Source organism: Amphiura filiformis, chromosome 9, assembly GCF_039555335.1.
Source record: "Amphiura filiformis chromosome 9, Afil_fr2py, whole genome shotgun sequence".
In the NCBI taxonomy this organism is placed as follows: domain Eukaryota; kingdom Metazoa; phylum Echinodermata; class Ophiuroidea; order Amphilepidida; family Amphiuridae; genus Amphiura; species Amphiura filiformis.
In genome coordinates, this window is record NC_092636.1 from 55,889,972 (window position 1) to 55,904,718 (window position 14,747).

The 14,747-nt window shown below is 37.8% G+C and overlaps 1 protein-coding gene across 1 annotated transcript; it reads left to right on the top strand.

Annotated features, from left to right (window-relative positions):
- Window positions 1-852, top strand: LOC140160160 (uncharacterized). The gene has a single exon (XM_072183437.1). It carries the CDS (start codon window positions 1-3, stop codon window positions 850-852), a length of 852 nt encoding a protein of 283 aa, XP_072039538.1.
- The last annotated feature ends 13,895 nt before the right edge of the window (window positions 853-14,747 follow it).

Consider the following 14,747-nt stretch of genomic DNA (forward strand, 5'->3'; position numbering starts at 1 on the left):
ATGGGTGCAGACAAGGGTAGAAGCACGGTTGTTACATCTACCGACGGCTATGAAGAAAAGGTAAACAACTTGCTTAGTGATGAAAAAACTTACGAGAAACTTAAAGGAGACCCCACTTCAAAGTACAAGCGGAAGTTGTTGGGTACCTTACAGAGACTTAAGAAAGAAAACAAGATTGATAATAGCCAATATAAGTTGCTCTACCCCACTGCTGAAAATACACCACGCATATACTGCACCACAAAGATTCACAAAGAGGGATACCCGGTCAGACCAATTGTGGATTACACTGGATCCATCGCGTATCAGACATCTAAAGCGTTAGCGGAGATTCTGTCCCCCATGGTAGGAAAGACAGCCCATCATGTCACCAACTCGCGGGAATTAGCGGAAAAACTAGCTACGGTCAGAATTGACGACGAGGACATTTTTAATTCACATGATGTCGTGTCACTGTTCACGAATACCCCTATCAATAAAACGCTGGAGTTAGTGAGAGATTATCTGGACAAGGACACCACGCTGAAACAAAGAACATTACTCAACACCGATGACATTATTGAATTACTTGAATTTGTCTTGACGACGACATATTTTTCCTTCAGGGGAGATATTTACATGCAGAAATTTGGAGCGGCCATGGGAAGCCCAGTGAGCGCGATTATCGCGAACATTTTTATGGAATGGCTGGAACAAAAAGCCATAGCCAATGCACCCATCGCGTGTCGTCCAAAATTATGGAAAAGATATGTCGACGATATCCTCGAGATTATACCAAAGGGCACTACGCAAGAACTGACAGATCACCTCAACAAAGCGGATCCAACCAACAACATTAAGTTCACGCACTAGGAAGAAGCAGAAGGAAAAATACCTTTCCTCGATACGCTGATCAATCGGAAAGAAGACGGTTCGGTAAAGACAACAGTGTACAGAAAGAAAACGCACACCGACCAGTATTTAAACTTTGCTTCGCAACATCCCTTACACCAAAAATTGGGTGTAGTCAGAACATTGCTTGATCGGAAAGACGCGATTGTAACGGAAGAGGAGGATAAACAACAGGAGGAGGAACACATCAAACATGCGCTAAATCAATGTGGATATCCTAACTGGACGATTGAAAAAGTGAAACAACAGATCAGTGATAAGACCAAAGCGAAGAAGAAAGCAAAGGACAAGAACACAGAAAGAAGTAAGGGCATGGTAGTGATACCCTATGTCCAAGGCGTGTCCGAAAGACTGCAACGTGTGTTTAAAAGCATAACATCCAGACAGCGATGAGACCACACAATACGCTGAAACAAAACCTTGTACACCCCAAAGACAAAATAGAAGCCACCACAACTTGCGATTGTGTTTATGAAATACCATGCAAAAGTTGCAAGAAGTCGTACATTGGGGAAACCGGCAGACCTTTCGGGGTAAGACTGAAAGAACATTTAAAAGAATCTGAAAAGTTAACAGAGAGGAAATTCACACGCGCTGTTCGAAAGGAGTCGGTCGATGAAATTAACAAGTCCGCCATCACAGACCATGTTTCGCAACAAAACCATGTTATTGATTGGGACGGAGCCAAAGTAATCGACAAAGACTCATGTAAGCAAACCAGATGGATTAGAGAAGCAATGTGGATCAGGAAACGGGGGGCCAACGTTATCAACCGCGATGAAGGGACATACTCACTCAATCATGTATATGACCAGCTATTGCAAAGAACTACACCCTCTGGAGATGAGAGTAGGAGTGTTGCTGGTTCATCACATTACTGATGAAGTCTTCCGTAGGAAGATGAAACGTCTAAAAACGTGAGTAATCAAGTGGATTTGTAAAGCATAATCTACCAATAATAAACAACAAATAATGTTTCTTCTCCTTAAACAAGACCAAGGGCAATAACAGTTTGGGTGCTCCATTTTATTCCAATGCCAATGAGGTTAAGAAAAATGTCAGTGGCACCAAATCTACTTTACACAGAGTGGGCTGACATTCAAATTTTAGATGTCTCTTGGACAAACATTCAAATTGGGTATCTCTATAAAATCTGTCATAAAAACAAAACGGAAAATGCTAATTCCTTGATATTTTCACACAAGAACACTAATGTTATCACTATGTTAATTATAAAATATGTTTTAAAACCTGAAAGGTTCAACTCGGTTCTTAGATACCTGTGTTTGCAATGATAAAGGTCTGAATCGTACGTCAAGGAAACTCATCACTTGACAAATACTCCCAGAAAAGGGAATGTGTAGGCATTTTGATTTTGATTCCTTGGACCACCTCAAAAGGTTGTCATGAGGGTTCACGTTTATGCTTGTGACTTCTAACCCCTGCAGGGCGTTTAGTTTCACCGATGTGAGTGGCGTTGCACGACTGACAGGCGATGTTATACACAGTGTGGCACAGTTCTTCGAAAAAATGTAAATTTTAGACTATTTTAGCCCGAATTGAAGCGAAGCAGTTTTTGTATGCTATTTTGGCCCAAAACAAGGTGTTTTTCGGCTAAAATGGAAGATGCACACTGCTCAGAGGAGGCTTAAAGGCATTCCTACAATGCACTATGATTGGGAAATTTGATCAATATAACCTAATTTTAAAGGCAAAGTCCCCATTGCCACACACACAAAATGGTCATTTTAAAACTGCAGCCAACGAGCTAATAGTTGAGACTTAGGACTGATATTTGATTTTCTTACAGGAAACATTCATATTGTCCCACTGCATTAATTTTATTCCTAAGTCTCGATGTTATGAATGTTAAATAATAGGATGAAAACACCAGATATTTGCACACAATTCCAATGAGAGGCATGGTCAACTGTACCATATGTGTACAAAAGCCAGACATACAAGGTCAGAAACCCCATTGGGTTGTGGGAATGTCTTTAAACATCCTCTGCACACTGCTCATGGCAATTTTTGGGGCCCCAAACTTTGGTTATTGGTTATTGCTCTGGCCCTATGGTAAATCCGGCCCTGATTTTTGTAGAATGTTTAACACTGGCCTTATTACTACTCGTTACTAGTTAGTTGCTCGGATTTATTTTACTCGGGGTCACTTGACCTTCTATGGTATAGCGAGGGCTTTGATCAAGAGCTAACATCGAAACTGACAATCCAAGTTCAGTCAAATAAAGCTGTTCATTATTGTAGGAATATTTGGAATCTTGGGATTTCTACGCAGGATGGACAACGCCAACAGGTTGTGGGCAAGAAGCTTTGAAAGTCCATCTGGTAACTCTCTAGTGGTTCAATGAAGGTCAGCTTGCGGAGCCAGCTTATATTTGCCCTAATATTTTAGATTGTTTGTGGAGTATACGCACAGGTGTCTCATCTAATGAAAGAATAGTGCACCACTGAACCGTAATACAATTATTGCTTGAATTTGACGGTATTGCATCATAAACGCTGAAGGTAGTGGAAATGTTGGAAAAAAGCCCTTATCTTCGACGGAAAGTTTTGAATTGGCTCTTAAAGGTCATAGGTTTCTCTGAACTCTGTGTCTATGACGAAGATTATACAGGGTGAGTCAAAAAGTGCAATAGAGCAAAGAATCGGTATTTATGTAAGAACCAAGTTGAACTTTCCCATTATTGAAACTTTCTATCAATAGTCACCTTCTGTGAAAAAATGAAGTGACTCGCTTCTACCGTTTAATTTTTATGAGTCCTTTTGCTGCGATACCCAATTTCATTATTTGTCCACGAAGTACCATGTATTTTGAATAGGAGGACACAATGCACGATAAATGCAACAGCTCTGAAAATGACTTTAACTTAAGTTTTTATTTCTTTTGTTCTGTTCAAACAAACTTTCTTACAAAGTTTTTGTAATCCCAATATGTCCAATTTACTGGATATTTTGAAATTCACTCCACTTCAATTTGCGCGCATTTCATTTCGACATTTGAAAAACCCGCCTACAAATTTATATGGTTTTGATGGAAAATGAACATCTTTAAAATAAAGGGGAAATGAAAATAACAACAAATAATGTTTCTTCTCCTTAAACAAGACCAAGGGCAATAACAGTTTGGGTGCTCCATTTTATTCCAATGCCAATGAGGTTAAGAAAAATGTCAGTGGCACCAAATCTACTTTACACAGAGTGGGCTGACATTCAAATTTTAGATGTCTCTTGGACAAACATTAAAATTGGGTATCTCTATAAAATCTGTCATAAAAACAAAACGGAAAATGCTAATTCCTTGATATTTTCACACAAGAACACTAATGTTATCACTATGTTAATTATAAAATATGTTTTAAAACCTGAAAGGTTCAACTCGGTTCTTAAATTAAAATTGATTATTTTCTCTATTGCACTGGTCAGGGCTGTCAACTCTCACGCATTGGGCGTGAGCTTCACGCATTCGGTCACTTTCTCACGGTCTCACCCACTTACTGCGTGACTCCTGTTTCATGGTAGTGCTTGTATATAAGATGAACGTATTTGCCTATTCAAGATCTACAAATCTGTGCACTTGTAATAGCAACCAAATAAGAAAGACATCCGAATATAACAATCTGTGAAAACGGCACGGTTGACAAAATGGGTGAAGGTCGAATACCCGGCCACTTCATAACTTTCAAAACGTCCACTACACAACTCAAGTCAGCACGTAGTCCCTGCATTCAGACCCAATTTAATCCATCCCAGCCTAGAACGAAATCCTTAATGTGGATACCCATTTGGGATACCCCCAATGGACTTGAAATGTTATCTATTAGTATTCTCCAATCACTGTGCAATTTAGTTCAATACCGCGACACATGATCGTTTGGGAATCCCTTCTGTATAAAGAGGCACAAATTATCTTCACACTTGAGCTAATGGAAGAAGAGAAATGTATCATTTTCTAACCTTTCAGCTCTTACCCAGTAAAACCAAAGCGTTTTTAAAACGTTTTAAACAGGTTATATTTTGGGCTTTTGGTTTTGGTAAAAACATTTTAATAACATTAAATGTCGGGTTATATAAAGGTCATGAAAACGTTTTAAAAAGTTCTGTATGAAAACACACTACAAAAATATTTTAAATGTTTTCATAATGTCATTGAAATATATTTTCTGCAAACATTTTTTGTCTAATATTTTGTCAACACTTAAATAACGATATGTTAGAATGTTTGCATTAGTTTATCCACAAAAAAAATGAATGTTATGAAAACGTTTTATACCCTTTATATACCCTTTATATAACCCGACATTTAAACGCTTTCTGGCTACCTTTTCTAACCTTTTGCCGAAAACATTTGTATTTGCTGGGTATATACATTCCTTTTTTTTTTTTTTTTTTATTGTCTTTATTCAAGACCATAAATATTGGAAACAATATGGATCAAGTAAATCTACAGAAATTCTACCTAGCTGTAATCGCTTTTCTTTTCACTTTTTAAATATAATCGTGATACAATGTCTTGAACTTTATAGCATCTAGAAGTAAGAAATGAAACTATTTCTATGTGACATGTGATACATATTAAATGAAATATACAGTAAGCAAAAGAATTAAGGTAGCAGCTGTGTTCACCCCTGTATATCCTAAATAAAGACAAACGTGTCAAAATTAAAACCAACAGCCGATGCCTGTATTTCTTAGCTCTGATTATAGACCGTATGTTGAAATTGGTTGAGAATTAAAGAAACGGTGATACAAAACCTAATGAAGATACGAAATAAAAAGTTGCACCTTTGTGTTCTAATCAATAAAAGCACGACGCTAGTTTTTCGTCCTAATCAATGAAAGCGTTTCGCTAGTTCTCTTGTTCGCGAACGCTTTGTGTACAAATCAATAGGGCATATGTAATGTGGCAAACTGCAACTTTTAAATTTGCATCTTCCTTGGGTTTTTGGATCGTCGTGTCTTTATTTGAACAATTTCAACGAATGAGGTCTTAAATTCGAGCTAAAAGATGCAGCTATTGGCTGCTGGTTCTAATAATGACATATCTACTTTGGTTTAGTGAACGTAACTGGTACCTTTATTATTTGGCTTACTGTAATGCCCTCAGTATTTACTTAATGACTTTAGTGCTATAAAATAAGGCATTATTTTATAACGTGAAGACCCACCCAAGGCGCATACAATAAGTAGACACTTACAATAAATGTACCATAATAGAGTAGGCATAACCCAGTTTCTATTCTAAAGTGCCAATATTAAGCACTGTACAGTAGTCTCAAAGTTCTAATATTGAGCAAATTAATACAGTGATAGCGCCATCTGTTGATTTTCAGTACACGTATATTTAAGGTTACGCAAGGTTGTTTTTTTATATTAAAAACACATTAATTTCCCCCGTTCTGCATGTCCTGCCCTCTAGCGGGGGCTTGTTTATAGTTCTTTTTAGAGCAACCCCGATGGCTATTGCTTTTTCTTGTTTGTCATATTTTTCCAGAAACGAAATAAACTGAATAACAACAGATGACACTGTTATTGCGCTAACATATAATGTACACATTGGAAAAAGGAAGGACATAACTATGATAATAGTTATCTAAGTAATGTGAATTGTACAGATATTGCATCCGTTACCTTTATGCTATGTAATATACATGGTGAACAATACATGAAAATCCTTTGTCACAGATCAGTTTGAATTTACATGTAAATTGTATGAACACCTGTGTGATTCTTTTTCAGATTTTAAAAACAAGCGCACATGAAACATCTAAAAGCAATGTAAGGAACATAACAACATCATCAAGCTTCATCAGATTCAATTGAATTCAATAATATCTTTAGTACCGTTAATTGAGGAAGAGGCTATTTTTGAAGTAAATACTCTATTTCTCCTTTTGTAGTAGATTATACTGTGTATCGGTCCATTTCGTTTTTCATCTTTTCAAAAGTTTGATGAGTTATGTACCCAAGGGAGACGTGTCAGCTTCATACTAATGATGTCTCTTGTGATGACACGTTATTGTTCACTGGTCATTGAACCTTTTACTTCAAGGGTGAAGTTGCAGGTACCTTATGGTTTCAGTCCTTTAAAGCCTAATGAAAACTGATGGGTACATATCCCGGGGGTGCCAGTTGAACCGTCAATGAAGTCATCACCGACCAAAATTTCGCGGTAAAAGGGTATCTTTTTTAAGCATAGGCCACGTCCCGCGCGGGACGCGAAAAGGGTCTCAATTTTGGTGTTTTCTGAAAAAAAGGGTACCTTTTTTACAATAGATATGTCGGCGTTTTGGGTTCATGAAAAATCAAAGTCCAGCATTTGACGTCAGCCGCTGTTTTCGTTCCTGATTGTAAACAACTTCTTACTTCCGGGTCTGTAAGTGTAATATATTAGTCTTGTGCCCGGTCTTGTACCATGATTAAAACTCGGTGATGTTTGTGCATGCTGCCGAGCGGGCTGCGTAGAGACGGGCGTAGAGACTACGAATTTTGTACAAGGTACAGATACTGTGTAATCGGAATGGATTACGACATACGTTTGACTGCTGAACCAGATATGACAGGAACCATGCTATAACAGAAATTGTATGTAAAGGGATTGGAAATACACTAGGTAAATATTGCTTTCTACCTTCGTCAGTGAAAAGGGTCATTGAGACATGTAAGGTCAGTGATATGGGTACCTTTGTTTGCACCATGGCTGTGGTCAGTGATTTGGGTATCCTTTTTTCATAGCAGGTCAGTGGTAAGGGTTACCTTTCAGCCCTTGGGCATGTCAGTGTTTTGGGTGAAAAATAAAAGTGTCTGGTCAGTGATGACAACATGCAATGGTATATGAGTGGCACCCCCGGGGTACATATTCTTACACTGTCATACATTGCTTAGCAGGTACGTGCAGATACATGTATGTGTGTGGGGTGGGGGTGTGTGTGTGTGGGGGGGGGTAGGTGTTTTTTCCCCCTTTTTTTCAGAGGAAAAAACATTTATTCAAGTTAAACTTTAAACAGAGGTAAACATTAATCATACACATGATACGCAATGATATTACATGATACACATGATGAAATATTTCATGCACACAGAGAGGCTCTCACACAACGCTATGTAAGTACAGAACCTCACATTACAAGGTTCTGCCACTACACATCGCCATGCAAAAACCTCTCCGCGTGTATGAGGGTCTAATCTTATTCTCTACAGAGTGAATTGAAAATACCCCATCTTTTATAAAATATACCAATATTATTATTACATATGTAAATATATTTTTCTAATTTATAATGATTTTGCAGTTCTTTCTTGAAAATGTGGATCGAAGGGTTATTTTCTTTCATTTTCATTTTATATGTATGGAATCTGCATAAAACAATATAGCTAGGACCAACGCCAAAAAGAAGATTTTCTTTTTTTTTCCAAGAGAGGTTTATATTAACTTTGTTTTCGATCCACCTTTTCACATCATCCCAAAATTTCTTAACCACATGACAATCGCAAAACATATGAATCATAGTTTCATTCTCCTCCAGACAGAAGGTACACAGACTGGAATCTTTTATCCCTATTTTAAATAAAAATGCGTTTGTACCAAGGATTCTGTGAATTATTCTGAATTGAAACCACCTGAGTTTAGTACTTATTGTACATTTGAAGGGTGTATTAAAATAACATTCCATCTTGAAGGATCAAATGTAGCTTCAAGCTTTTCTTCCCATTTTGTACATATTTACGAACAATTGGTTTTCTCGAAACCAGAATATTATATATTCTTCTGGAACCCTTAAAGAGGACATCAAAGTGAAATGGAATAGTAGGGTAAACAAGAGTATCACCAGGTTTGTCAAAGAATTTTGGAAATGACTTTTTGATCGCCAATATTACACCACCGTACTCAACAAAATTTGTGCGAACATGAAAAATACTCATAAAATCCTCCAGCGAGAGGAATTCCCCTCTCTCATTTAAAAGATCATTTACAAGATCAACACCATTACGAATCCAATGTGGTAATACAAACTTTGTTTACCCACTTTAATGTTTTCATTGTACCAAAGTGAACTCTTCAGTATCTCCTGTCTGGTAGTTGGTTGATGACAGTTAGAAAAACTAAACCATGCCAAAAAAACATCTTTCCAAAATTGATTCGGTTTATCATTGTTGTTATTCATGAAATTCATAATATTAATAGATCCACCCTCAATGTCCTGGATACGATTTATACCTGTTGTCTTAAGAAAGAGTTTTGCCCACTCTGTCTCCGTATTTTTAATGATTCTAGGGATCCAGGTTATTTTTAGCGCATATATATATGACTGGACATCTTGTATCATTTGATTTCTTGTAACCTTATCAATACCTTTCCATATAAATTTATATATTATTTAATTTAAATCTTTTATTAACTCGTATTGTGGATTAGGCAAAGTTAAAATCAAAAAGGTAAGCTTTGATAAAATAAGTGATTTAACTATTGTTACACGGCCCAGAACTGTAAGGTTACGTCTTGAACATTGGTGAATTAATTCATGAATTGACTCCATTGTTTTTGCATAATTAATCTGCACAATTCTTTCAAGTGACACAGTGAAGTCAATACCATGTGCTCTAAAACAGTTATTATTATGAATCCATTTAACGTTCAAATGATCACAAATCGTTTCATTGCTACCACTTTTTGACCCAATCCACACAACATTAGTTTTGTCTATATTTACCCGTAAACCACAGTGAAGTCAATACCATGTGCTCTAAAACAGTTATTATTATGAATCCATTTAACGTTCAAATGATCACAAATCGTTTCATTGCTACCACTTTTTGACCCAATCCACACAACATTAGTTTTGTCTATATTTACCCGTAAACCACACATGTTTTCAAACGAATCGAGGATTTTAAAAGCTTCATTCATTGACTTCTCTGTGCCATCAAGAAAAAGAACAGTATCATCAGCATATTGAGATATGCGATATTCTGCATCCCCTATTCTAATACCTTTAATATTCTGATTTTTTCGAACCATCATACCTAGAACTTCCGCACAAAGGATAAATAAATAAGGACTTAGTCCGTCGCCTTGTCTGCATCCTCTACCCACTTTAAAAGATTCCGAAAGAAATCCATTTAGGCCTACTAGGACTGATGATGAAGCTTGGTTATAAAAAACACGAATCCATTTTTTAATAGAATTGCCAAAATTGAATTTATCGAATATTTTCATTATAAATGTATGTGACACCGAATCGAAAGCCTTTTCGAAATCAATCATGAGAAAAGGCCAGGAATATTTTTATTCTCTGCCAAAATTATCAGGTCGTACATTAAACGTATATATTCTCCAATATATCGAGCCGTGACAAAACCTTTTTGGCGTTCGTGTATAATATCGGACAAGCAGGATTTTAATCTGGTTGCGATGCACGACGAGGCGAGTTTATAAGATACATTTAGGATGGGGGGTGTTGGGGTGTGCGACGTCTCGTGGTTCGGAAGTCACGTAAAGCCGTTGGTCCCGTGTACACGAATAGTCATCCCTGTGCACGTTATGTGTCAGACCTATTCGAAAAGAGAAGTGGACCATCCCCCGGTTTGACGCAATGCTACAAAGGCCCTGGCGACTCAACAAAGATAATGAAGAACAAAGATCATACAATAAATGGTGGTAATTTCAAGAGAATCCGAATTATTTTCGTCAATGGATATATCAATCACTTTGATATGACTTGTATCATTATTATCAAATTAATGTTTGATTTATTTGTTGCGTTTGAAAATGATCATACATGGTTTAAAAATGATATAAATTGTTGACACATTTCCGGCTAGTAATTCTTTTTTCAAAGGCTATAGTAGACGAAGTAAAATAAACAAGTTTGTAAGCTGTCACGACGACTTATATATATATATCACATCAATGTCAGTCGTGCCCGAAGCATTTTATTGAAGGAGTAAAAAAAGCAACAAGTGCAATGTCAATATTTCACACAAGAATGACAATTATATTTCCCCATAGCTATAATTTATTTAATACAATTCTTAAACAAACAACACACTTCATTTTTACAATTGATCAAATTTGTTGTTAGTAAGTTAAGTATGCCCGCAACTATCAAAAACATTCATACGTTATAACCACTTGTGCGCGAAACAGATGACTTTCTGGATGACATAGCGGGTCGAGTAGTATGCTGCTTTCAATCTTGTTTCTCTGCTACTTAATGCAAAGATGATGTCTGGCGAAAGTACTTTTATCCATAGTATTTTTTACTTCCTAGAAACTCATTAAAGCCCACATTATAATCTAGTAAACATGAACAGCCGGGTAGTAATGACGACAGCATATCAATTCAACAGTCCACATGCCCACCTAAATCCCAACCTACCCCACATCCCAGGGTCCACACTCACCCTACACCACCAACAACAACGGCACACAGCACTAGTCGTGCTACTGACCGACCAGGGGCTATTTTAGATGAAAAAAGTCACTGCACGTTGGCGATGTAAAGCAGGGGCTATTTTAACGTGCCTCCTGGCACGTTTGTGCAGTGAGATTAAAATTCCGTGCAGTGAGAATTAAAAATCCGTGCTTAAAATATTTCGATGCAATTCGACAAACTCAATAGGGATGCTTTAAATATAGCACCTACTGTATGGTCACTTTAAAAATTTTCGCGCTGCGCGCACTTAACACTTCATCACCCATTTCCTTGTGTTTCTTGAAAACTCCAATTTTCAAAGGGCCTTATGCATATTATACGCATAGCTGGCGTACCGCTACTTAGTATCATCAACTCCCCCACGCTTTGCTCACAATCTAAACAAGGTCTTTCCATTTTTCCAGCTTTCCATTTGCTAACTTGCGTGCTATATGGGGTGGGGTGCGGCAACGCTTGGAAATCGCAACAAAAAGACACAGGCCTAGATACCGGGGGGTGATCCACCAATTTTTTTTATATGTGGGATGGTCCATGCAATCATCCTCCCCCATGATGACGCCCGTATGTGAGTTTCTGACAAAATTAACCTCATATTTGGCCATTTTATCCTACCTGAAATCTACGCCCATGCAAAAAAAGGAGAGTGAGATTAACCCAATTTTTAGCTCATTTTAGCATTAAAATGCTAATTTTTTTTCGCGATTCGCGCAGGCCAGCGGACCGGCTTCGTCATTTTTATACCTTTGAAAATATATTTTTTCATCTCGAACTTCTTCAAAAATCAGAGATTATAGTTCCATCCTTTCTAAATTATATAAATCATCAATATGAGTGCTGGGAAGCTCTACAGTCCGATGCCTTGAAAAGGCCTAAATGTAAAAACTAGTGAGCTTGGGGCTCTACACCCTGGGCCTCCGCCAGGGGCTGTGATACACGACTCCACCAGGGGATCCACCCCAACCCGTTTGAGCTCGCAACATTGATAACCTGCCAATAAAAATAGTCCCTAAAAGTGTCAAGTGAGCAAAGTGTTGGACTGCAGAAATGTCCCCCCTAAAATCATTTTGTTGGGCCTTCGGCCAAGTTGCTTTTTAAAAATTCAATGTTGGGTGAATTTTTGTGAAAGTGGAAGAGTATTTTGTACTCATTTCGTGGGTGTTCTTTCTGTTTTCAAAAAGTAACAAAATAAGAGCAAACAAGAGTATTTTGCAGGTTTGTTTGTTTGTAGATAAGACTTAACGTTGCTTGTTTGACAAGTGTTAAGTGCGAAAATTTTGAAAGTGACCATACGGTAGGTGCTATATTTAAAGCATCCCTATTGAGTTTGTCGAATTGCATCGAAATATTTTAAGCACGGATTTTTAATTCTTACTGCACGGAATTTTAATCTCACTGCACAAACGTGCCAGAAGGCACGTTAAAATAGCCCCTGTGACCGACCGGGGAGGCATTGAGCATTAGAATTTCGCCGCCTCCCCGGGGCCGCCTGACCGCCTCTTGAGCTTGTCGAACGCGTCACGCTTATTTCTCACGGTAAATTATTGCGGGGAGTAGGAACGTGGAAAATGCTCAATTATATCAATTGACGACGACCGGTCGTTCAAATGCTAAATTTGAGGCTCGATGTACGGCATATCACGCGTCCTCGGAAAGGTAGACCTGCAGTTCGATTACATTTTGGAAACAATGATAGAGATCTCGTTAGCAAAAATCGTGGTTAGGCATGGCCATTTAAAGCCTGGTTTTGACTGGTTTCAAATTCTTCGTATTGCATAACAAAGTGTTTGTAAAGGATTTTGTAACTCTTGGGTTCCAGATCTACTAGCTTCTACTACACAGGGTGTCTATTGAAGTGATTGGACGCGAGATACGTTTTAATTCAGTGCCGCCGAGAGCCATTGCGGGCCAGGAGGTAAAATGATTGCACGGGCCCCCTTTTTACGGTTCCCGAGGTCTCTTTACTTTGCTTTTATTTTTTCCTTTGGGGCAAAATCCAAAGCGACGTCTATGAGCGAGGACCACCAGCTAGCCTCCTTTGCAACCATAATTATTACTTCTGCATTCACAAGTACCCGGCGCCTTACAAGGATGGTACGAAACGCAATTGATGCAATGAGGTAAGCTACCTTAAGGGCTGGAACCTGTATTCGTCAAGGAGGCAACCAAGAAGAGGGCAAAGCAGCATAGTAAACTTCAGAAGAACCAAAGAAAAACCAAAGAGCCCTCTTTAGGGCTACCTTTTATACGAAAAAGAGAAATGACTTATGTTGTAAATAAAAGGAAAGCAAGAAACAACAAAATAAGAAAGTAAGAAAAATGATAAAACAAAAAGGCATAAAAAACTAACAAAGTAAGTAATTGCAAGTAGGGCCTATATAGTAGAAAAAGTCCCACATCCATTTTGTCCACAAATTGATGATATTTTACAAAATCCATATCCCATCTGGTAAAGCCCATTCCTTAAATAAAGTTACTATTTTATAAAATTATCATTGAAGAATATTTGATACTAATGCATGGTACGTGTTCTCCTTTTCAATCTTTGAAGTAGCCAAACCTCCTCCGTGGACAGAGTGAAAAATGGGTACATTTCTTTAAAAGAGCATTATCTTCAAAGGTTGTGAGCCGATTGGAATATTTTTTATCGGTTTATTAAAGCTAACGAGTACAGGTTTCTTTACATATAAAATATATTTGATCAACTTTTCTGAAATAGGATACAAAGAGTGCGCAATTAGGATTCTATTTTGTCTGGGATACCCTGTATGGTGCGAGCATAGCGAGCATGAAACTGCACATTTGAACGTTTCTGTACTGTTTATCTGTTTAGAGCCGTTTTACTAGAAAGTGTTATTTAAAAGGTGCCTCATAAATATGTGCCAAAAATTGCTTTCCCCCTCTCAGTCATCGACCCCCGATGCCACAGATTTGGTTTGTACTTCTATGTGGACAGACTATGTTATCTTAGTAGTTGATTCTTTTTTAAAACAACTCTGTCGGAGGTACTTCTTTCCTCCGCATTTGGCAACCTATTGACCCGGGCCTATTGATTTCGTCTGGAATTACTCAGTTGCGCATTACAATTTCAATTCCGTCCATTCATAGCACTGAATTTTATGCGATTGTTTTTGTAGCATTTCGGTGACAACTCTCTAGTCGGAAGGTTCGCTAGTTCGAACACATAATCTACCATTCGCTAGTACGAATTCTGAAAAAGGTTCGCTAGTCCGAATATCGGGTTCTCTAGTCCGAAGGTTCGCTAGTCCAAATGATAAATAAGGTTCTCTAGTCCAAATATTGAATAAGGCTCGCTAACCCTAACCCTAACATCAACCCTAACTCTAACCTTAACCCTAACACTAACCCTAACCCTAACCCTTATTCTATATTCGGACTAGAGAA

Coding starts and splice junctions, on each gene's coding strand:
- LOC140160160 (XM_072183437.1), top strand. CDS start 1: ATGGGTGCAGACAAGGGTAGAAGCACGGTTGTTACATCTACCGACGGC.